Consider the following 26,349-nt stretch of genomic DNA (forward strand, 5'->3'; position numbering starts at 1 on the left):
AATAATAAATATTTATTGTTAGTTTCTATTGTTGTTATTGTTGTTGTTGTTGTTGTTGTTGTTGCGTCGTAATTTGCGCTAAACAATGTGCCACATTTAACAACAAAGCAAATTTGTTTTTGCGCAAAATTTTTATGATGGTTGTGAAAATGTTTAGAAAAATTTCGCTTTTACGACTAATATCGTGGGCAGCCATTATACTATATATATATAATACACATACTATACTATATAAATATATAAATATAAATTGTCTATGCTTATCAGTTGAGGCTTTTGAGGTACATAAACAGCTTAAAGTTTCAGTTGAGATTTTGCTACATTTTTCACGTTATTTAGAAATCTCTAAAAAGTACTCAGAGTGCTCTAGTCGGGAGTGAGTGTCTAGCAGATACCCTGAACCCTAAACATGGGGTTGCATGGACTTGACTATGGTAAACCAATTGTTGCATAACTTTTGTTGCAGTTGGACTTTTGTCATCAACTTTTCTGTGCATGATAGTGACAACAATTTAAACTATTTAGCTTTTATGTTATTCAAACTAATAAGTAATATATTATTATGTATGAATAACATGAATTATGAAACAAAAAATTGTTTTTTAACTGCATTTTATTATACAGGAATATACATATCGATCAAGAATATATATATACTCCATGGGGTCCGCCTCTTACTCATATTTAAAGAAAATCAATATAGACTGAATTCATGCATTCAACGGGATTTGCGTAAACAAATAACTGTATATTGGGCACTTTTTAAATATATAAAAATAGAAAAATAGAAATATCAAAATTATATACTTACACATTTTTTTTTTCATGATACCCTTAGATCTAAGTACAAGATTTTTTGTTTGATCATTTTATTTATTTTTAATTAAACAAAAATAAAACTGTGACTTAACTTTCCATCCAACTAGGCTTGGGCTAACAGAAGCCAACTAGCCTTTATGCCACATATACAGGGTGTCTTGGTGTATTATCAAATTTGCTAGCAACCTTTTGTTTGCATAAGAAAATAAACAAGAGAACACAAAAAGAAAAACAAAGCACGTGGCACACGCTGTACTCAAATTTAATTACAGGTAAATGAACGTTCAGCTAGTCAATCAGGCAGACCCAATCAATCAATCAACCAATCAATCAATCAACGGGCAAGCACTTTATTTGATTTAAATGAAAATTGAATTACAAGAACGAACGGGAAGAGAAAGGTAAAGTCAATGCCAGCCAGCTAAATTGCAAAGCGGAGGTGGCCAACAGGTGTAACAGCTGTGGGAGGAAGGTGGGCGAGCAGCTGCAAACGAAAAAGAAGAAGAAGAAGCAGAGCCGATAGCAACAGCAAGTGCTATTGTTAGTTTCTATTGTTGTTATTGTTGTTGTTGTTGTTGTTGTTGTTGCGTCGTAATTTGCGCTAAACAATGTGCCACATTTAACAACAAAGCAAATTTGTTTTTGCGCAAAATTTTTATGATGGTTGTGAAAATGTTTAGAAAAATTTCGCTTTTACGACTAATATCGTGGGCAGCCATTATACTATATATATATAATACACATACTATACTATATAAATATATAAATATAAATTGTCTATGCTTATCAGTTGAGGCTTTTGAGGTACATAAACAGCTTAAAGTTTCAGTTGAGATTTTGCTACATTTTTCACGTTATTTAGAAATCTCTAAAAAGTACTCAGAGTGCTCTAGTCGGGAGTGAGTGTCTAGCAGATACCCTGAACCCTAAACATGGGGTTGCATGGACTTGACTATGGTAAACCAATTGTTGCATAACTTTTGTTGCAGTTGGACTTTTGTCATCAACTTTTCTGTGCATGATAGTGACAACAATTTAAACTATTTAGCTTTTATGTTATTCAAACTAATAAGTAATATATTATTATGTATGAATAACATGAATTATGAAACAAAAAATTGTTTTTTAACTGCATTTTATTATACAGGAATATACATATCGATCAAGAATATATATATACTCCATGGGGTCCGCCTCTTACTCATATTTAAAGAAAATCAATATAGACTGAATTCATGCATTCAACGGGATTTGCGTAAACAAATAACTGTATATTGGGCACTTTTTAAATATATAAAAATAGAAAAATAGAAATATCAAAATTATATACTTACACATTTTTTTTTTCATGATACCCTTAGATCTAAGTACAAGATTTATCAACTGAAAAAAAGAATTGTGTAAAAAACTATAGATATTCAATCAATTTAACTAAATCAAAGGAGTAAAAGTATTTAAAATAAAATTAATTAAAAGAAGTTAACTCAGTTGATGTTTCTCTAAATATTCATATATTTGTTTTTGCATTCATTCCGTGTACATTAACTCATACAAAAGTAGTATAGCATATGGTATATAGTATAGTACTCATAAATATGTGTATATATAGTAAGATTATATACAAGATCGTACACATAGATATAGATAAAGATACAAGATAAAGACTAGAATAAACATAATATATAATCGTATAGGGTTTAGATATAATCGAATTACACATAGATAAGACAACACTTAGCTAATAATTGGTCATATATAGTATATAGATATATATAATATAATTAGTTTCTGCTCTTAAGTGAATATTAAATTCTAGATAATTGCATTAGTTGGTATCGTATATGACGTATAAAGTAAATAACGCGTACATCACACATATAAAACTACATATAGAGAGAGATTCATATATATATATATAAATGTTTATACATGTTTAAATATAAACCATCGTAGCGGAAGACTAGAAAGGTAACACTAGTGGAAAGAATATCCGTTGACGTGTTTTGCTCCTATTGGATATACAAAGTATTTACTAGATACATCTATATATATATATTTATACCCCTTGGGGCTTATTTGGTACAAATGTCTACTAATTCTGTAGTTATATCATATGCATAGCAAAATTCGTCTATAGTATTACAAGATTTATATATATATATGTTATATATAATCAATTTTGGTCCATTGGAACCAAATAACAAATTTTTTTGGGTTGGAGAAGAGCGACTTCTCAGCATCATAGATCCGTTAGACCAGAGACCTTAGAGGTCAGCCATCTAATGGATCAGCGATGCCATAGATCATAGATCCTACAGATCTCGTAGATCATAGATCTGACAAAATTCTCTTAGACATATCGCAGCTTACTACATATCCAATGCATGCAAGCTTTCAACTTCTGGATCGAAGCTAGCATCGCATGTGGATAGCCAATCCCAGACGCGCCTTCGCACCATGGTCTGATCAATGGGTATGTCCAGACCATAGCTGGACATCATGCGCTTGAAGCGCAATTTGTTCTCGTCTCCGGACAGACGTCCCTCTCGCTGATTCAGATAGATGCACGAGTCCTGATCGTGTGGTGTCGGCGAGATCAGCGTTGCCGATTTCGAGGCCGAAATGCGGCACTCGACCCAACGATCCTTCATGTATTTGGTCACCTCGGTGATCTTGCAACGTTCCTCTGTATCGTGCGTCAAATACTTGCGAAAGCAGCGCATCAAGCGCGGCGAGAAACGTCGAAAGTTTTCCGGCACCTTGGTCGTCTTGCGTTGTTCGTATTTCATGAAGTTGGCATACGCCGGATCCTTGACCCAATCGGCGGATAACCAAGGCGGATTACCCGTCAGAATGTTGTACAGCAAGATGCCAAACTGCCAGGAATCGCTGATGGACAAGCATTGGAAGCGCTCATTCTTGATCAGCTCCAACTGCTCGGGTGGCACACAGCTCGTCCACGTATGCTTCACCTTGTGCACGAGCAGACCCTTCTTGGTCGTCGCCCCAAAATCGCACAGCTTGACGCGTGTGAAGTCCGGCGTAAAGACAAGCACGTTCTCAATCTTGAGATCGCGATGCACCAGATTCTTTGAGTGCATAAAACCCAACGCCGAGCTCAATTGCTCCGCAATCAGTTTGCAGGCCGTCTCATGCAGGCCATTCGGTCCAATGTTCGAGGCGAGATCTCCATATGGCGCATGCTCCATGGCAAACACCAGATAGTCCATGGTCTGAAAGGCCACGGCATAGGCGCTGAGTATGTGATGGTGATGTGATAGCTCGTAATTGTAGTGGAACTCCTTCTGGAACTCCTTGATCGTGGTCAGCTCGGCGTGCACCGCCTTCAGCACCACCGTGGTATTGGTCGGCCTGTGCCGGCACAGCAAGATCTTGGCAAAGCAGCCCTCGGCCAGCGTCTTCTCGATGTTGTACTGATCCGCGAATGTCATCAATGGCAGCTCCACATCGGGTATCATATGAATCTGGCCGCCGTCATTCTTGTCCGGCTTCTTGTAAATGCTGCTGCGTCGACTGACCGATGCCCCGGGCACCTCCAGCCGACCAGTGCTCGTGCTGGTCGGCGTCAACGGCGTGCTGCATCGCTTCTGATTGTTGTGATTGGTGCAGGTGCTGCTGTTGTTGTTGCTGTTGCGGCTGTTCGTGCTGCCGCCATCGCCGAACGAGCGACGCAGGCGGAAGGAGAAGGAGCGTTTCTCTAAGGGAAATAAGAGAGAAGAATCAAGTGTTAGTAAAAAATTAAGAAGTGGTCTTTAAGTAAGTTTAAAATAGTGTATTACATAGTCATCTCTCTATAGTCTAAGCCTATTCTCTATTCATGCCTTGCGCGCTGCACGAAGGTCAGGGTATTGCCTAGTCGAGCACTTTCTACTGGAGCACTCTCAGTTGTTCTTTATCTTGTCTCTTCAAATATCTAATATCATGTTTTAGACTCATGCATTGGTATGATCCCAAGCCATTGCAGCCTTATTATGCTCCATTTAATTTTACATGATTCAATTCAATATTCATAATTATAAGAAATAGCAAAAGAAGATTAAATCGATTGAGTTATAAAGGAAAGCTGATGATGATGAGTAAAGTTTAAAGACAGAAAGAAATAATAGTCATTAAAATTTTTAGCAAGAGTATTCCCTATACAAATTTACACTTCTTTACTCTATCTTATATTCACTCATCTTACATTACTCTGTCTTATCAGATATCTTATTCAATGCCCATTCCGACTACCATTGCTTCCCATCGATGGGTCATAATTAAGCCCTTCAATAATTCATTTCTTCTGCGAAGATTTGGTTTAAATCTAAGATCGCCTCAAAAGACGTTAAATATTTTCAGTTCTGCCAGGCAGTAGGCAAAAGTTTATAACTTAAATTAAATGAAAATGAAAATTTAGTTATATTCCCAACATATTCCAGACTGCCATAAATTATTTACGTAAATGCTGATTGAAATGAAAATATGTTTCACGTTGTATGAAGAAGTTTACGAACAATCTACGAAACAATTTCAAAAATGTTAAAAATGTCTTTGGAATGAAGAAAGAGAGAAAATATGCAATTTATCAAGCGTTAACCTTGACCTGTTGCCCGAAGACAGGTGCCTGGTCTCAGACGCAGCTTTTTTTTTTAGCCTGGCCAACAAAGCAATTGCCTTAGTCTCATCTAGCTTAACAGAAGTGGGCTCTTATTGAATATTGGCCAAATGTATACTCATATATATAGTATCTATATATATATATATATATTTTTCATATTTTTTGTTTATGATTTATAAGCGACTTTTGATGTGAACATGTTTGCTTTTAGCTTTTTATGTGCCATTTGTTGTTGTTTATGCGGCTCGAATTATTTAACATAGAAAATCGCTTTGTTTTACAGCCCTCGGACAGTGTGCCACGCCCACGCCCACGTCTACGCCCACGCCGAAAAGAAAACCAAATGTCGCCGCGTTGTCTGTTGCGCGCAAGAAAAGAAAGAAAAAACTCAGGGAAGCAATCATAGTGTAAAAACTGCGCAAATCTGAAGTATCATTCGGCTATGGACGTCAGACACTTCTTATTTTGTTTCTTATTTCAGTTAGTCACGAATCACGAATCACGAATCGGGTCTTTGGGAATTCGGGGAAATGTTTTTAAAGTGTTGCCATTTGATTTAATATACGAATACGATTTATGGCCAGTGCGAAAAATGATTTGATTTTCGGTATAAATGAGACGGCAACTCAATAGACAGATCGGCCTGGCTGGAGGCGAAATCTGAAGCATTTATAGGGCGTGATGTGATTTGGGATTTGGAAAATTGTTTTTCGCTCGTTCGCATTTTCATTTTATGTCGCCGCCAACACACAAAAATTAGGTTTCGGGGTTTTCTTTTGCCATTTTACACAGCTAACAAAATATTTGGATTTTCTGACAAATTAATGGTCGATCGAAGAAATTTTCAGCTTCTGTTCGAAGGTATGTGTAAAATGCATTGAGGGGGCTATAAATTAATAGCCTGATCATTTTTATAGTGGCTCAGCGAGATAAAGCCATTGAGAATTATGAGCTGTTACAAAATAGGAAATGTGTTAATGGAAGTACTAGAGATTAAATGGATTTTATATATATATATGAAGATCGATAACTCGTTCTCTTGTGCGAGTATAGTTTGCAGCGAGAATACCCAAATCAAGATATTTTGTTATCGACAAAATGATCGATTACACTTTTTTGTGTGTCTTTCCAGAGATACTGGATTAAGGTATATCAAATTGTTAGACTATTGTTGGATCGAAACAAATGAAAAATATCGATAGCAATCGATAACACATTCTTACTAAGCCAATTCTATTATGCTGCGAGGCTTGTTTAACTAAGAAACATAATCGAAAACTATTCTTAGTTCTTAGATAATCAATTTTATTATTAGCGATCTTTTTAATTATCGATGGACATGTTATCGATAGCAGTTTTATATATTTATGCTACATAAAAATTGTCAAAAGCGATATACTTGCAACAATAATCGATATCCCCATAATAATTAACTTGACTCACAGAAAATCGATAAATCGATAAATCGATAATATGTGTTTTCTATAACTCAGACTATTTCATCTGCAATCGATTTCAAGTTCGATTCCTTAGAACATATTACTAGCCGAATATCCATTTGCTCCCCGCAGCCAATATATTTCTGCGTATTTAACGAAATATGTTAGATTATTAATCAATAAATAAACGATAAAATTCTTATTAAATTTGTGTGTTTTCGAATAGCAACAAAACAACATAATTCGGCAAATAACAATATAATTAAACAAAGTATAGTCTCAATTAGTCAATTAGCTAATAGATCAATCATATGCATAATGACGTGCTACACACACTTGCGTCACACTCACTCACAAGGCGATGGCCCACAATCTGAACAAAATTGAGCCCATTAACCCCGCACAGCATGGAGACATCTGTATATAAGATATATATATCTACGTATAGAGGGATCAGCTATCGAGTGAGATTTTTAGTACTACTATTCTAATTTTTTTCTATTTGAATATCTATTTCCGTTCCAGAATTGATTGGCTCGAGGCCAGGGGCCAGCAAATCCCGGTCTCTTGAAAAGAATATAAGGAAAACAAAAGCTCACGAAACTAATTATAAATCATTAAGAACCATCAGCTAGCGGCCAGCGGCCAGCGGGCTGCGTGTGCTCATAAATCAAACTTTCACTTTTATTTCGAACCAAGCCCCCCTCCACATGCCCCGCCTCAGCTGCTGTGGCACATTGAACATAACACAAGTGGAAATACGTTAAGCCAATTTCAATTATTTGGCCAAAAAGCAACAAGACTACAAAATAGAAAAGAAAACACTTTGCATGCCAAGAATAGATGCCGTCAAAAGGGTCAACAGAGGCGAACAAAAAATGCATTTTTCGTGCTGCTAAAATTAAAACAAATTTCCTTATAAATGAACTGAAAAGCAATACAAACAGTGGGCCAACAAATAGACAGCCGGACGGACGGACGGACGGACAGTTAGTTTCGAATTGTGAAATGTAATTGCATTAAATAACAACAACTAGAAACAGAAGAAGAAGAGCGACAATGGCGTCAGGAGATCGACCTGCACAACGCATGAGAAATACTTGCGACCATAAAGTCAAAAAAACAGGCAAAAAACTGGAAGATATCTCGAATATTGTATGCTCTTTACATATATACTACTTACATTAAATAAATTAATATGTTTATTGATCATATTTAATAAGCTAACAAACTGTTATGATAAATAAACTTAAATGATTTAAATTAATTATATAAAACAAATAAAATTTAATTATTGAAATAAATTATTTTTTTAAATATTGAATATATTTGAATATATTTTCACTAAATAAATAATTAATTGAATTGAATTATAAAATGTATAATCAATTTATTAAATTTAATTATTTTATTAAATAAATAGAATTCAATAATGAATAAAATATTAATTTTTAAATTATATTTAGTTTAATAGCTTATAACAATATTGTTTTAATTATTCAAATATATATTAATTAATTTAATTTTTTAATTATGATTTAAATGTTTTTCTGTCTTTTTACGTAACATATATAAATTATGTACTTCAGCAAACAATTTGTTTTTAAAGTAGGAAATTTGGATTAAAGATCTTTAAGATCAGGATTACTATCATATTTTGTATACACAATTAACTAATAAGTATATTGGGCACAAATCGCATAAATCAATACGATTTACCATAAAGACTACTACCAAGCAGTTCTAAGCTAGAGCTCGATCGCAAAATATTTGGATTATTTAACATTTTTAGCAATTTTATTGATCAATTTTTATGGATTTTTTTTGTTTAATCTCAATTGTCGCAAACCACATCACATAGCTATGTTAATCCATTTATTTAGTACAAACAAATAGCACAATATATATAGGGTAGGTGGCACAGCATCAAATGTATGACTGACTGCCAAAATGACTGCGCGCCGGCCCCGCAGCACCCGCCAGCCGCCTCTCTCTCTCCATCTTTCAGCTCTCCTATCGTCTACCCTCCCGCCGTAGCGGGGTTCCTGCTATGGGGTAGAATTCGTTTTCGGTCCTCGTCTCGCCTGCCGGGCAGCCCGCTCGCCACAGTTTGTGACTTTGGGGGCATTGCTGACGTCAATTGGCGAGTCGTTGTCGGTCGGCGTGCCACATATACACACACACACGCACACACACACACAAATACGCACACACGCATGTAGTATTAAATGTGTATGGATGCTGCGAGGCAGCCGCGCGGGCGTCTTCCAACGAGTTGTAGTTTTATTATTCTACAAATAATACCTATAGGCACGCATATATATCTCTATATCTATATATATATATATGTAAAATATAGCTGATTTGCTGCTAGAACTCGGGGCTAGTATAGTACTTGGCCACAATCAACGTATATAATGATAAATTGGCCAGGTCCGAGCACGTAACGCACTCTAAAGACGTCGGCCGTGCTGTCTGCGATAGCCAGCCAAATGATATAGCTAACCAATATATATAGTATGAGTTGGCATATATATATCCATAGCAATTCTATATTACAATTGATATTTTCCTACTTTATGGCGCAATGCGATTAGCTTCTTTATCTTTTGATGTGGCCGCGCTCATTGAACGTTGATTAAAAATCAGATCTAGCAGAGGAGATCATTTAACTATAGCCTAGAGCATATCTTCATGCTATAGATATTTCCACTTGATTTTCTGGCTCTTTTTTAAGTACTCTCTATTTACAGCTCGAACTGTTTACACTTTTTGGGATCTAGGTCAACAGAAAAAGTTTTTTGTTACATTTTACAAAACAAATTTTGTTTGCTTTTGTTTTTTGGTTTTCTTGCTAGGGATTACGATTCTTTATGTTTCAATAATAATTGTTATGGAAGTGATTTCGATTTTAGCAGCTAATTTTAATTTTTTTCATTTATTTGTACTTGAATTAGTTTTTGGCTTTGAATGTGAAGCTTAAAAAATTTAATTTTTAAGGGAAAATTTTGATTTTGTAAATTTATTTTAGATTTAGGATCTGTGAGATATTTGGTAAGCAGCTTATTGATTATTGATGAAGGTTTTAAGTTTTATGCTTGAAAAGTATAAGAATATTTAATTATTTATTGACCTTATTTTATAACCAATTAAATAAACAATTAATAATGCCAAAATATTGCAAGAATTCAGAGTACCTAGCATAGGAATTATTTATATGATAAATGAGCTCAAATTATAAATATTTAAATATTCAAATTTGAGTTAATAAGAAATAAATAATAATAATAAAAATATACTTAACGAACGAAAAGACAATTTTCTTAACTACAATATATATTTTCTTAATAATTATACAAATTTCTATATTATATTATATATATTAAAATATATAATTTTAATTTGCAAATTATATATTATAATATAAAATAAAGCTGTTTTTTTAATTGCATACTTATTTTTTATTATTATTATTTTTTATATTATAACAAAGAGCATATAATTGACATATTATTAACTATATACTAACAAAGGTTTACACATTTATTTATTAAAATACTTCATTTATTGATTGCTCACTAATATAATATAGCCGAAACCATATTTCTCATCGAGACAAAGTCTTCCGTTTGCGCATTTGCGTCTAGCAAAAACAACAATATAATAAAATAAAATATCTAAGTAGTATAAAGTGAGTGTAAAACGAAATTTCCGTTGCGCCCACAACAAAAACAAGTGAAAGGAAAACAGAAAAAAAACACACAAAAATTCAATAATAGAAAAAATATAATAATATAATAAAATAAACAATAGAATGAATAACAAAATTTATATATATATAAATATGTATATATAGAATTGTTTTGCGTGTTTAGCTGATTTTTTTAAGCGGCGAGGCATAGAATATATATTTATATATAAATATACATATAAATAAATATATATCTAATTGATTTTCTTTTTGTTTTGGGTTTATTTATAAAGAATTCGTATAATTCTTTGATTGCTTTGCCACTGGGTCCAGCAGGCAATGCCTAAATTTATTTTTAGCAAAAAAAGAGGCGTGTACACAATATTGATAGACGACAAGATAGAGAGAGGAGAGTAAACGAGCGAGCGAGAGAGCTAACTTGACCTGGCCTAATCCTCAAGACACTTTCTCAAAGCGACTGACAAGCGGCCCTGCATCAAGTGCATGTCACGGCTAATGAGGCCTCACAGAAATGCTAGAAAACTTTTCACACTCACACGCGGCGACAGTGAGTGCTAGCAGTATACGGCACATAAATATACGTCTACGTCTACGTACGTACGTGCATGTTGTTGACGCCCACGCAGCGCTTTATTTTCCATAATTTATTTAAATAGTTCCGCTTTAATGATATATTTAATGTTTGTAAATAAATTTGTTAAAAATAGTACGCGCCTAACATCACCCGCAGCTATAGGTAAAATTTGAAAATACTTAATTACGCGAAAAAAGGCAAAAAAAAAACAAATTAGAGAAAAAATTCAGTGTTGTAAAAGTAAAAATGTTGTTGCTGCCGGCTTTCAAGGTAAGGTCAAGGCAAGCGCCGACGTAAAAGCCAAGCGAAAAATATAATCATTAATCAAAAATTGTATCATAATATTATAAGGATCGTAAAAACTGTTGAAAAGGCTTACAAATGTATTATACGCCAGCCGATCAACATAAATTATATTTCTGATTTATTGTAAGGGTCGCTGGAAAAGTCGTTGTACGTGTTGTGAGGGCGCTGCTGTGGGCAGTGCCCGACTCGCAAATACCCTGAACTTGCAGTCTAGCTGGTATCTGATATTTGCATGTCGATATACTGATATGTAAAGCTCTTCATTTAAAGATTGATATCGATTGCATTCGATCATTGCATAGATAGACAGACATGCCACTCGACTATAGCTTCTGATCAAGAGTAAATAGACTCCATCTAATCAGCCATGCCTCCCACTGCCTGCTACACAAACTGTGGCAAAATAAATTTACCCTATATGCACATGAACTGAGAGTATCAATAAGCAAACCACTTTATGCCACTCGCCAGAAGAGTCAGAAAATTGGAAATACAATGAACAAAAATAAATAAAAATAAGTGTTCGTCGGTGCTAAAATAAATAAATAAAAACTGTTGAAATAATTGCTGTGTAGTGCACTGTTTAATATCTTCTTAGACATTTTATCTGCTCATTTTCGTGGAACACGCGGAATACTGCAACAGTCGTAAATAATTGTAAGTAATGCTAATAATAATATTATGATTGCAATTCCCACTAACCTTTCGCATATCTGACGTCAAGTTGAATCATAACTTGAATTGGTTTGGAAACTGATCATTTCCTCAATGTTGTCTACGAAGCGGATGTGATTAACTCGACTCAGCGTGATTTTCGTAGGCAATACAAATTGGCTAACTGATGATAAATTCAACTAACAGGAAGCTGAGACTGAGATCGAGAGAATGTAGGGCATGAAGATTGGTGTTTATATAAATGATCGTCGTAAATTAAGGAGATCACTTAAATATTGAATTTATTTATTTAATTTATTTAATATATCATATGCATACCTTCTTGTGTTGGCATTTTTATACATAGCTCGAGAAATATAAGAATTAAAGTTCTATTATTTAGAGCATAGACTTTTGTGAGACATCTGCAGATAACAAAAAACTATTTTTTGAATTCCTTAGGGTTAGAGTATTTAATAGTCAAGCAAGAACCTGCCCTTGTAGTTTTAGGATATACCTTAGGGCATCTTCTAGACTTAGATTATCATCTAGTCAATTTCCAATTTGAAATCTATCTAATCTAATATATAATCTTCTTCGTCTTACAGAATTTAAAATATTTCAGTTCGGGTATCAACTAGTAAAGCACTTCCCACCATAAAGTTCTTTTAAACTATTTCATTTTCAACTTAGAGTCTCTTCTAGTCAATATTTTAATGACTAGCAATTTATAGTACTTCCCAGTTGAACTTGAATCACACTAAAGTACTTCAGATCTATTTCAAGATCGTTTCTCTATACACACATATGTTTCGTTCTCAAACGAGAAAGCTCTAAGGAATTTCCATTTAATATATACCGCTTGCAAAACCGATCTCATTGAAGATCATTTAGCAAAAGAAAAAGCAATAAAAACAACAAGCAAATTGTCAATTCAATAAACAGAAAAACACATTGCGAAGCAAACATAAAGAAAGCCAAATACTAAAACAAAAAGAAAAAAAAACAATAACAAATTCAAGTGAAACCCAGACAAACACAATAGCTTCAACAACAATCACGTGCATAGGGTATACAAGTATGTATAAATATAAGAGAGAGAGAGAGAGATAGGCAGAGAGAGAGAGGGAGATCTGTCAAATACATAAGCGAAACCTGACAAAGTTCTTGGCCGGCTATTGGCACCGGTTGAAGCCGGTTTCTATGGCACTTGAACTGCGTCGCACCAATTACTGGATGATTATTTCGGCTTGATTAGCATAACAATTAGAGTTTATTGATTGTTAATGTATTTTCTGTATTTATTTTTAGCCTGTTTGAGTCGCTTTTATGGCTTTGCCACCTTCATCATTTTCTATGTCATTCGTTTTCGGTAATTTTCCAAGCAATGAAATCAAAATATATTTTTGGATTTCTAGCTAAATTTTGTGTCATCCTTTTCTATGCGTTGGTCTGGGTCCAGGTACATAAATTAGCCCAATAATGTTCAATCAAATATCGTGCGAATAGCCACCAGATAAACATATATAAATCTAGATATATATAGATATAGCTATATATCAGACGCAGCTACTTTATACTATATTGAATTTTCCTTTCATTTTGTTTTTTTTTTACTTTTCGTAGACTTTACTTATTTGCATTTACGTCCTCATGTCATGTGTGTGAGCGAAAATTAATAATTTATTAAATAAAGAAGAAGCAGCAGAGAAGTATATAAAAACAAAAATAAAATTAAATTCTCAGCAGGAGCCCAGGAGACGCCAAAGAGAGCAGAGAGAGAGTGAAAGACAACGCAAAACGCCCACGCATTATTTTCCATGTCTTTCTACGACAGACGAAAATAACATTAAAGAGAATTTTCAGTTAGGATATGAACACGAATTATGTATAGGTAGTCAGGGCAGTACACATACACATGTAGAGATCCAACCGGTATTATCAGGTAGCAACAGTTGACGTCCAACAAAATTTAATATCAATTAGAAGCGGAGCAAAATCTATAAAAGATTTGTTCACTTTTATTGCTTTCGCATATATTCGTGGCTTATTTATTGCACGTCAAATTTTATATTAGTTTTTCGCCATTCTGCTAAAAGCTAAATACAAATTTAATTTTTTCAAATATTAAATAATTTCCAAATTTATTTTATTGAAATATTAAAGTGAAAACAAATAAAAATCGAATCAGACTTTCGAATATTTTGATGATAGACTCATCCAGATGTGGTATATAAATTGTCATATATGATCCACTCTTATCCTATATGTTGGCTGTTCTACGATTTAGATCAGAGAATCCATGACAATTTGTTATTTGTTAAGTGAATTAAAAATTAATAGACTATAAAGAGAAAATGTTGCTTAAAAGCATTAAAGCTAAATTTCCACAAAAATAATATAATATATAATAATATAATTATAATAATATAATAAAGTTAGTTAATATTATGTTTGATATAAAGAGAAGTTGTCTTTCATTATAGCGCTTTTCATTTATTTATATGGCATGTAAAAATAATATATATATTTCAATTTTTATTTTACAGGAGTTTTCATTTTTTTCAAATTGTTTTTTTTTTTAAATTTGCTTAAGCTATCGCCTTGACTCCTCTCGAACAATAAAAGGGCTTCTCAATAAACAAAATAAAATCTTAAATACATATAAATTAATAAAAAAATATAATGTGCACATTATCAATGCTTAATATTTATAATTTTTAAGCACATATATTTTTATTGCGTGTCAATGGCAAAAAGCGCGTCACAACGCACAAAGCGCCGAATGGCCAGACAAAAATCGACTCGCAGACCTGTTCCCAATGCACATATATACAGATATATATATGTATACACTTTATCTTTTGGTTAGCCGTAATATTTCTCGCGCCGACAGGCGACGCCGACCTTGTGTCACGGCTCAACGCGTAGAAAGCGAAAAAAATAAAACAAAATCAAATAAAAATAAATGAAAATATTGAAAAATCAAAAAAAAATATGAAGAAAAACTACTGTTAACATTCGTCAAAATGATTTTCACTTTAAAATGCAAGTTTGTTTGCTGCACATAAACAAGATTTAGATTTGTTTTAGTTGCGTTTTGTTTTGGTTCGACGCGTCGTATGCGCAATGTCTGCATGGCATTTCGGCCACTGGGGAACTGCAGTGGATGTGATTATTTTTTATTTTCATTTTTATGGCAGCGCATTAAAAATTAAATAGCAATTTTTTTCTGTTTGCTTTTTTTCTAGCGCTAACACATCCAAAATGAAATTAGCATAAATCAAGTTTGAAGAGCGAAGCAAAATAAAATCTTGTTTGACATTTGCCATTAAAAAAGAGCTACAACTTGGAGGAGGAGATGCAGTGGATGGATTGCTAAGCTAATAAAAGCAATAATTGTATATTAAATTTACAAAATATTAAAATAAAATTCATAAGAGATTATCGATGTATAGCATTGCATGACATAAAATAATTATATTATTTAAGACTCTAACGAAAATTATCCTGTATAATATATTAATATTCTATTGTTACTTATGTAATTCGAATATAAAATATATATATATATTAATTAATATATAATAATATATTTATGTTTAAAATATTTATAAATTATATTTAATATGTATATTATTGTAATATTAACATTTTTGTAAAGCAAACAAATTCAAATAAAATAAAAAATTAATTATAAATAAATAAATATATTAAAGGAAGCATAAGCTAAGATTACTTTTGCATATATATAAGCCAATTTTTATTAATATAAATATTAGTTTTTTATTTGTGAATAAAGTTTTGGTTGAATTATATAAATTCACTTTTCAACTATAAATTTTCTTTCTTTCAGTTTTCAAAATCTTCAGAAATAAAAAACCAGATATTGACATTGAACTTTTCAATTAATCTCTTCCATTACAAATTCAATTACGATTCACATATTTCTGCAGAAAATCCTAAGTAAAACTCATTAAAGATTCCTTTTAATTAATACACAATGTAATTGGCAATTTACTCGAAAAGTCTCTGCATAAATCGAGTCAAGCAATTAAAGAGCTTTTAGCTCTCGCGCCGAGAACTCAACTATTATTGATAAAGACAAACACTTCAAGCAGCAGCAGCAGCAGCAGCAGTTGGCTGCAATTAAGCAACTGAATAGGTTCGTTGGACTTCAATGGGCTAACAAGAGCGAGCACTCATAAGGCCCAGGCCAGGCGGATTCGCCATAACTCGCTGAATAAATTGCATAAAATACGCGCTGAAAGGCGGGCAATCAAAAGGCAACTTACACGAAACGAATGACAGGCAAGACGAACAGGCGGACAGGCGGACAGTTGGACAGACAGAGTGGCCCATTAGTTGGGGCCGATGATAAAAAACAGCTTGGGCACGCACGCACACTCACACGCACAAGCACTTACAGCAGCAGAAGACATCGCGCATACGCCGTGTGTTCGCCAAGCCAAATGCCAATTAAAATTCATAAACAATATTTTAATTGAAATGTGTGCAAAATATGCGTCGCTTTTGCCAATTTCAATTCCATTACTCGACATTTCACTTTGATTTCAGTGCAGAGGGCATGCAGAATATGCAAAGTGGTTTGTAGTGTAGTGAAAAGAGCAGAGAAAAGGAAAAATATGATCAGGACAGAAATGGAAAATAAATTTTAAACAAAATATATTTAATTACTGAATGTATATTATAATAAAATATTCAATTTATTTCTCAAAGTTCTCTCATAGTGCATATATCTAATTCGTATATTTACCGTTTGCATTTCTCAATTTCTCTTCAGTTTTTTTTTACACTCAGCCATATTTCTAATTTATTAATTAACGCGCGCATTTAGCGCCGGGTAAACAACAATTTATTTGTTTATTTGAATAATATTGTGAAATATTTAGAAATATTTCATAAATAGCATGAGTAATACTTTTGCGCGTGCTGGGCGTGGCAAGTTCAAATTTCCGTATAGCCTAATGCTGTCTGGCCATATGCTGAGCGCCTATTTATATACAGTGTCTACTGTTGAAATGAAATTTGAAAAGCGCCAATTGGCTTCGCACTTCATAAATGCCCCATTGCACCCCTACGCCCCTCTCTCTCCCACTCTTGTTATCTGTGCGCAAGCACTTTTTACGCGTTTTATTATGAATCTTATTTCTGGGTGGCCAGATATGAAAATTGGCTAATTTAAATTACGTTTCTGGTTTCGCGAATGCACAAAATCTTTTTGTATTTAATTGAAATCAATCAGAGGCACCATTCGCTGCTTGGCTGACTTTTGCTACCCAAAGACATACATGTATCTATCTTATATATTTGTTTATATATATTTATATGCCGTATAAACAGGCCATCACATGTTGGCCGCTAGTTGCCGTACAGCATGACGTATTAGTGATTTATTAATTGTATTCGACAGAACTATTTTAAATCGATTTATGTGAATTGATTTGGCATTTTGATTGCGCAAATACCCTGTATAGCTGAGTGATCAAAGCAGGTTTGATCACATGCTAGCCAATTGCCATTGTACAGCCTGTCGTATACGTAATTTATTAATTGCAGTTGACACAAAAACGATTGATGTGCATTGCATTGACTTTAAGATGCTGTAGTTACCCTGTAGACTTGCAAGTTAACAAATAAGGCATGATGACTTGCTAAATTCTAGTTTAGAATGGGTGTACAACATGAGGTATACGTGATATATTAACTGTATTAGACAAGGAAAGTGTGTTTTTGTAAATTAAATTAATAAGAGTTATATAAGAATAGTGGTATAATGCTAGCTGCTAGTAGCTGCTGAACAACATGACGTATACGTAATATGCGAATTGTATTAGACAGAAAAGAATTTATGTATATTGGATTATCATATTCATCTCAGAATTACTCTGCACATAAAGAGCAACCAGATGAAGGCTGATCACATGCTTACTGCTAGCTGCCACTTGCTGCACAATGGCACGTATACGTGATGTATTAATTATAGTAGACAACAAAGCGATTGATGTGTATTAAATTGAGTTTTTAATTTAACAAAATACTTATATATATATACATATATTTACTATATATATACATATATTTATGTATATATTTCACTCTTCTTTCATCAGCAAATATTCATGGACAGCCTAAAAATTAATTCAATAATCAAATACGCAATGCAAATGTTTTCATTCTAAACGATTTCGAATTAAACGTCAAATAATATCGAAATATATTATATATATAACATACAATAAGATACATTATGCCTTTTAAACTTTGTCTTTTGACTTGACAGATTCTATCTAAAAACTTCACAAAAAGACACAAGACCCAAAAATTTGAAAAATGTTAAAGGACGATGAAGCCCATTTGACGCCCCAATTTAAGGAGCATTATGAAAAGGAGGTAGAAATTTTGGGTCTGTTAGTGGATATGGAGAAACGTTATGCTGATTTCTATCAGTTCTACCAATGCGAATTGGAAACACAAAAGATTATAATCGAAAGAATCTGGCTGTTAACTCAAAGATATTTGATCTTGATCAGCTCAGCGCCAGGCTGTCGTTACCCAGAGGTGTATACGCTCTCCGCTGAAGAGGCAATAATCAATGAGTATGAGGAGAAGTTCGAAGTGATACGCGCATCCAAGTAAGATATTAACCTTTACATATATAGAATGTATATATATATATTGAATTTATAGCAACAGCATGAAGAATAACATTTTGGCCATTTACCTGGAGTGTAAAAAGTTCTATGCAGCCTGTGATCAATTGGATCGCAATCAAGAGACGCCGTTTATAATGGGCGATAAGTATCATCGCAGCATCTATGCGCATAAGCGCATGATGATCGATATATTCAATTACTGCTACTCGGCAGTGCTCAATTTGAAATGCTACTTGCATCAGTTGGATCCGATAAGTTTGGAAAGTGTTGAGGATTATCGCAAGCTACTCAAGGAGGACAGCTCAAATGAGGAGTTTGCTGAGCTCGTAAAGAGCACATTTGTCTACTGCAAGTGCCTCCACCCCCGTCCCACCTGTCCCATCAAGAAGCTCAAGTGTAGTCAAAAGCAAATTGAGACTTTCAAATATGTTAGCCGAACATAAGTAAGTCGCTTATTGATTCCAGCTGTAAATCTAATAATAAATTTAGTTATTTATTTCCAATTTCAGACAGCGGCGCCCTTGCCATTGTCCTTACAGATTAACGAAGTCATTAACTTGGTCATTAACTGAATAATGTTCATTGTCTGGCCACCCATTAAATGTTATTAAAAGCTCCCAATGTTCCACGATAATTGTCTGTGTATTTTACTGTACTTAGTACACGCACACCCACCCCCACCATTCGCCCCCAAATATATCTTTCGTCAGTTTGTCAATATTGTTCGTCTCTCATTACAAAGCAATTCACAGTCATTTTTATTCTCTGTGGTTTATAATTTCGTTTGCTTTCGCTGGCAACGATTTCCCTGTGAAATGTCAAGTGTAAATATGCAGATTCAGGCAGCTACGCATAATTACTGCGAGATGCGAGAATTTTCGAAGGTCATCTGCTGCTTTATGCTTCATCAATTAAATTATTTGTAATCAAATTATGCCTTTTAATAGCAGCTGAAAAGGTTATGTAAAACCATTAAAGAGGAGAGAGCACTGTAGGTGTTTCAAGACAACATAAAGTCTCCATGAGTTCAGCCTGAAAGCGTAGGCTTCCATAATTCTGCTCTGAGCAATTCTGTTCTGTTTCTGTGCTGCGAAGCATGGGATTGAAAATGGCTTAGAGAGAGAGAGACAGAGAAAGAGAGAGAAGTTGAAAGCTTGGAGGCACCTGCCAAATTTAACTAAACAAAAATATTTTTAAAAAACAAATATAAAATTATTTATTTTTAATAAAAATACCTATTTTATTTTATCTTAAGCGAAAAAGAAAGCAAAATATTTTAATATATTCTGTAATTATGCAGTATTATAATTTTTTTTAAATAATAAAATTAACTAAAAAAAGTTATACAAAAATTAATTAAATTAAAAATTATAATTTTGTTAAATGAAACTATTCTTAAAGATATTTTATATGATACAAATTATTATTTTTATTAGATATTAACAATAATAAATTAAGTTTTAGAACAAAATATATTTTTTTTAATTTTATAATATGGAAAATAAATTCAATTGTTCAGAAAACAAATTATTATTCTTTTAATATCATTATAATAAACTAGAAATATATATTTTTATATTTAAAAAATTTATTATATTATTTTATAGAACTAAATACATATCTCAAAGAAATATAAAATGTGAATAAATAACTATTTAGTTAAAGAAATTTAGTATACAGTCTGAAATTCATGATCTTTAGCGCTCTTTGACATTTGCAGCTGGTGATATATTGTTTAAAGCCCGCGTGCAGAGCTTTTGCTTTAAACAATGTCCTTTTTGGTGCAGAATCGATGGTCACATTCAACTCTGAACTTTTAGCTGACGGCAACAAGAAATTCTGTTTGTGAACCGAGGCTGCTGAGCAGGCAAAGCAGCAACAGCATTGAGCAGCATATCAAGCGTGTCTAATAGGAACACACACACGAACACACACACACAGACAGCTGCAGAGACACGCACAACAAATGGCATACAAAGTAGCAGCATTCGGATGAAAAAAAGAAAAAACAACTGAGCACTTGTACTTGTACCTACTGCCCATACGGGCACTCCCCCGCGTCAACAATGGCACAACGAACCCATTGAGCCAAGTGGCTGTCGACCACGCCCCTGCCTGCCCACGCCGCAATCAGAGCGCATTTGTATCTGAAACATGGCCGTTTGAGGTGGTCGAAAGGACACGGCTGCCGCTCAAGGATAGCATGTTGGACAGAACACACACAATCACGCCCACACACACACACACACAGAGAGAGATATGTAAAGTATATGCATGGCGTCTCTATAGGATATATTTTTAACTATAGCATAGAAATCAGTGGCGTCGCGTGCGTCATTCGATTAGAACTTAGGGCAGACTATATATATTATATATATTTTTCTTTTATTTTCACTTTTCACTGGTTTTTATTTATCTTTCATATATTTGGATAAGCAGCATTTTCGCTGATATTAGCGTGGCCCAAAGCTGTAGACCATGTTTATCATAATGACGTCGTTTGACATTTTCTTCACTTTGCAAATGTGAAAAGCGCAAAATTCTTCTTGTTGCTGCTGCTATTGTTGTTGTTGTTGTTGTGCGTGCTGAGTTTATTTTTAGCGCGCTCACAGCTAGGATAATTGAAAAGCAAGCACGACACACAACAGGATGTGGCAACACCCATAGTTGGCCAACGCCCGCATATCGTATTAACAGAAAGCAGAGGCAAAGGCAAAGGCAAAGGCAACCACAACAAAAAAAGGGAATCTCTGCTCTCAGCTATTTGAGTTATATTGTTAAGCTGCTTCAATTGGATCTATTTATAAAGCATTATATTCGGTTTGATGGCGGCTTTGAATAGCACAGATTGAATTTCAGTTCATCAGAAATCAGAAGGGGAGAAAGAATAGCAACGGAATCAAGTCCAAAGGGGATTAAACAACGAGACAGCCCAGTGTGAAAATATTATAATTTGTATTAAAAATAAAGATAAAAAAGTGCGAATACATAATTCATGGAATTTTCTTACTAAGTTTCAACTTTTAAGAATTTAATTTTAAACGTTTAACACTTTAAATATATTCTCTAAAGCAGGTATAAAACAGTTATCAACTATATAAACTTGGTAATAAAATGTCGAAGGTTCGATAGTATTATGATAATAATTTAAAATGAATTGACTTCAATTCAAAATCAATGAAAAGCCAGAAAAGTTAATGTATTTTTAAAGCAAATATTGGAAAAAATGCAGTCATTATTTGAAATTTGAAATTGAAAAATTGAAAATTGAAAAATTGAAAATTGAAAAATTGAAAATTGAAAAATTGAAAATTGAAAAATTGAAAAAATTTGAACTTATTATTTAAATGAAACATTAAAGTTTGTTCAACATCATTCAATTATTGAAAACAATTTTCAAACTAATTTCATAGTAAAAGATTTCAAAAACCAATATTTTTATGCCTTTAAATGCATATAAATAAAGCATTTATTTTTAACATTCAAATAATATTATAGAAATAACGTATAAATTCTAAATACAAAAATCAATTTTAAAAATTACTCAACATTTTAAGTATTTTTAAAAGCTGTTCGAAAAATAATTTGAAATATTTAAGTCGGATCCTTAATAAAAAAGCCATAATATTTACTTTATATGCCAATTCAGTACTATTAAATTAGCTTTAATATTTCTAAAGGTTTTCTTAAATAAATTTTGTAATAACATTTTTTTCCCCATCTCTGATCATTTGTAATATATAGATATATTGTTAAGTATATATGTCGCTCTTAACTTACCAATAGTTCCCATTTCGTGATCTTTGCAGCCGCTGCTCGTCGCGTGCGCTAATCCAAATTCGATTTGTAAACCCACTTTGGATAGATATTTCAAATATTTTCAATTTTTATTTCTGATCAGCGATGTTTGGAAAACTTATTGAAAAGTTTTTAGAATTATTATTTTGATGTTTTCAATATTTTTGAACGGCAACACAACAAAGTACAGTGGGTCGGTCGACTTGGGCGGGTGGGCGTCTCACACACACAATTTATAAAGTCACATTGCAAAAAGCGTAAATTTTTGTAGTTTTGTGTTTTCTTTTAAATCTTTTTTAGTGCACTTGTAAAATTGACAATTTTGTCTCGTTCCAGCGCCCAAGGTAAAAATTGAAAAACGCGCCAAAAAACGCAAATAGATGTAATTTGTTGTTTAAGTGCAGTGCAGTGCAGTAAGAAGTAAGCTGTGAGCGGGTACGAGACGCGGCACTCACTGAAATAATACACAAAACACACAGAAGCAGCGAAAAGACGTGACAGAGATAGAGCGCTAAAAACGGAATAACGAAATAACACACACGTCTACGCGCCTGGAGTTTACCGTTATGAATGTTTTCACAGTTTCCAAGCACAGCGAATTTTCATATATTTGTTGCATACATCGCGCTCGGCTCGGTTCGTTCGTTTTAGCGCTCGTGCGCATGGATATTCGGCACTCGTAAATATTTCGTTCGGTCTGGCCGAACACACACAGGCCTTGCTCGCGCTCTCCCGCTCCCACTCTATCTATCGCTTTGCCATGTTGTTTAACAGACAATTTCCATGTTGAAGCCCAAAAGCTTTGCTGTTGTTGTTTGAAAGCTTTTGGTTAACGAAAAGTTCTTTTGCGCTTCGGGTTCAATGCATTGTGCGTAAGTTGTGCATTTTAACACAGGGCAGGAATAGAGCTTGGCGAGGGTACTGGGCGCATTTCAATGAATAATTTAAATGGGTTTTATAATGATGTTTAAAAAGAGCCTACAAATTCGTAATACTTTTGGTAATAATAGTTTGCAGCGACATCATTAAAAAATATGTATGAAATTGTATGTTAACAATATGTTGTTAATTATTAATTGAGTGGTATTTTTGTTAGTGTTTTATTAATATAAGATCTATAAAACTTTTAACATTTATACTTTCATTTCGATATTTAATGGCAACCTGATTGCTATAGAAGTAAGAGATTTCAAACGTACTTAAGATGATGAAACGGCCTAACGCTGTATCCTTAAGGTCCTTCCCAATAGTAACAACGACTAGGGGTCCGTCGGGTTGTATGCTAATGTTCTATCTCTGAAATAGCTCATTATTTTTTCCCATAGATATATAGATATATTCTGTTGTGCCAGCGCCTTTATTAATTCAATAAATATGCCACAAAAATATTCCATAAAGATTTTCCCTTTATTACTTTGACACACATAAGATTCTATTAAAGAATGTCTTCCAAATTCACTCAATTAAAAGTTTTGAACTTGTTTTAATATAAATTATTGTGCTACTCCAGTAAACAGCATTTTCATATCATCTCTCTCTTTTCCACTCTCTCCTGCCCTGTCTCTCTGTCTTAGTCTACCATTAATTGTAAACATCCGTGACCCCAATTGCAAACTTTTAAACCAAATCCGCCTTAACTGGAGTTAACTTTATATAGTAGCTTAGCAAGCAGCGATAAACCTGCCGCAAAACTATTTTTAAGCTGATTTTATTACCTCAGCGATTGAAGCGAAATTAATTACCTTTCCACGAACAACAACAAGAACAAGCATTGTCTCCCGCTCTACAAAGCTAAATACCGAGGCTATGCTAGCAAGACAATATAAACAAAAGATTTGCAAAAAGAAAACTTCAACACGCAAGGACATGGGAAGCGGCACAGCGCATACGTGTGTATGTATGTGTCGGCAGCAGGTGTTGCCACGTGCTCCGTGCCACCTTAGCATAGAGCAAGTCGCAAGTCGCAAGTCGCGCTCGGCCGCAAATTAAGTTTTGCGGCTGAAGATGTCCTTGAACCAAATACACAAAGACCCAACTAGCGTTTAAAAAAGACAACGTCATAGGACAGGTAAGTCAACCCAAGTCCACCCACACGCAAACATAATCGGCTGACGTAAAACCTGTCTCTGCCCCGCTGAAAGCCCCAATCGACTTACTTGCGGTAACAGTTAACTTGATTATTTTGCAAATAATTGAAAAGGCTGCCATTGTACAAATTGCAAAAATAGACAAGAGTCACACAACCACACACCCACTCCCACATATATCCCTTTTCGCCTGAAGCTTGTCATTTCCGGTTCGCGATTCGCACGCTCGGTCGAGCATTCATATGAGCCGCGTCTGACGACAGCAACGGCGTTGACGTCGTCACCAAAGCCAGAAGCCAGGCACTGTGACGACAACACCCCAACACACAACACCCAGCACCCAACAACCCAACACCAATACCAAACAACAAGCAACAACTACAAGATATAGAATACTACAGTAACAAAAACAGCAACAACAAACATATTTTTTTGTTTTGGGTCTAGCAGAGATTATTTTACCCAACTCTCGTATATGGTTTCTATTTTAAGATATAGCAAAATTCCTTTAGTGGCATCTAAATTGTTTTATATGATTGCCAAACTTAAGTTGGAGCGAGAAGCTTTGCTTGAAATTCATGTCTGGAAGGCAGAAATAAGCGGAATTGAATTCTCTTAATTTAAGTTAAAGCAAGAATCTTTACTTTATATAGAAGATACTCAACTAACTTTTCATATGATAGGTAATTCTCTCTTTGTGAAACTTATCTGTTGTGAAATTAATTCTATGTTTGACTTTAAGGAAAGTTAATATGTCGCCAATATCATTATTTATCAGTTATAAAACTTCTCAATCAGTTATTAATACACTTAACATAATTGTTAATTAGGGAAAATTATCAATTATCATCTGATTAGATTTTGCTTCGTTTCGTGACAAAAATTTGCCTAAATTTCACTTTTTTGACGCCCTCTAATATAATTTATGATTGAATTCCGTTTTGCCGTAAGCTCAACTATTTATACCCTGGTTTTAAGTTATTTATACAATTTTGTAATATTTTTTTATTATTTTAATTTATTTTGAATTATTAAAAATATTATCTACTAAAATGAACCAAAAAAAGTAAATAATCAAAATACTTACAGTTTTTAAGTAGATTAAATAGATAAATAATTAATAATTAATAAAAAAATATATTTATGAGATAAATTTTAAAAAGAAATATATATATTTGTATATATATGTTAATATATAAAAATAAATAAGACACTAATTTAATATTTTTTATAATAATATATATTGTTTTGATGTATTTTTTATATAAGTCTCATGCAATAATTTATTAACTAATATAGATTCAACACAGAATTACCAACCTTATAGCATTTCTTAAATATTTGTTGATATTTTATATAAACTTCCCTCAACTTATCGCTTATTGACCCAGGTTCAGTCAGTCGACCTAACCCAATGGCAACTCCACTGAGCACTTTAACACTAAGACGCAACTTCTTCAATGTGCTTTGTCTTCCTCTTCCATTGCTCTCTTCCCCGACTTTCGCGCTCGCTCTCACTCCCTCTCTTGCATTGTGAGAGCAGCTGGCAGCAACTCCTTGGCTCGCTTGCAGTCTATTAATAGAGTCGTTTGAGCCGAAACTGTAAATATGAACTCAACATGGTTGCCAGGCAGTCACCGCCCCGCTTTGAGCGCTCCGCAAAAT

General features: G+C 33.7%; 2 protein-coding genes and 1 long non-coding RNA gene across 4 annotated transcripts; 2 read left to right on the plus strand and 1 right to left on the minus strand.

Moving 5' to 3' along the window:
* Positions 1-2,978: 2,978 nt before the first annotated feature.
* LOC111596348 (serine/threonine-protein kinase meng-po) lies at positions 2,979-23,155 on the minus strand. Its single transcript, XM_023310539.2, has 2 exons — positions 22,580-23,155; positions 2,979-4,537 (listed from the first exon to the last, which is right to left on the minus strand). Exons 1-2 carry the CDS (start codon positions 22,590-22,592, stop codon positions 3,189-3,191), a joined length of 1,362 nt encoding a protein of 453 aa, XP_023166307.2. The 5' UTR covers positions 22,593-23,155; the 3' UTR covers positions 2,979-3,188.
* On the plus strand, positions 5,204-6,280 carry LOC111596364. Its single transcript, XR_002751247.2, has 3 exons — positions 5,204-5,439; positions 5,721-5,844; positions 5,919-6,280. It is a non-coding gene; the product is annotated as an uncharacterized LOC111596364 (long non-coding RNA).
* Positions 18,375-19,488, plus strand: LOC111596357. Of its 2 annotated transcripts, none has more exons than XM_023310552.2 (3): positions 18,375-18,778; positions 18,834-19,242; positions 19,289-19,488. In XM_023310552.2, exons 1-2 carry the CDS (start codon positions 18,477-18,479, stop codon positions 19,240-19,242), a joined length of 711 nt encoding a protein of 236 aa, XP_023166320.1. In that variant the 5' UTR covers positions 18,375-18,476; the 3' UTR covers positions 19,289-19,488. The 2 variants fall into 2 exon arrangements, with proteins under 2 accessions (XP_023166320.1, XP_023166321.1); XM_023310553.2 differs by having other exon boundaries at positions 19,309-19,488.
* Positions 23,156-26,349: the final 3,194 nt, after the last annotated feature.

This window comes from Drosophila hydei, unplaced genomic scaffold, assembly GCF_003285905.1.
Source record: "Drosophila hydei strain 15085-1641.00,03,60 unplaced genomic scaffold, DhydRS2 tig00008116-arrow-pilon, whole genome shotgun sequence".
Taxonomy (NCBI): Eukaryota; Metazoa; Arthropoda; class Insecta; order Diptera; family Drosophilidae; genus Drosophila; species Drosophila hydei.

What these genes read in the sequence shown, in the direction of transcription:
- LOC111596357 (XM_023310552.2), top strand. Translation starts at nt 18,477, where the DNA reads ATGTTAAAGGACGATGAAGCCCATTTGACGCCCCAATTTAAGGAGCAT. An exon ending in GAAGTGATACGCGCATCCAA is followed by an intron (nt 18,779 to 18,833) that starts GTAAGATATTAA and finishes TTGAATTTATAG; the next exon opens with CAACAGCATGAAGAATAACA.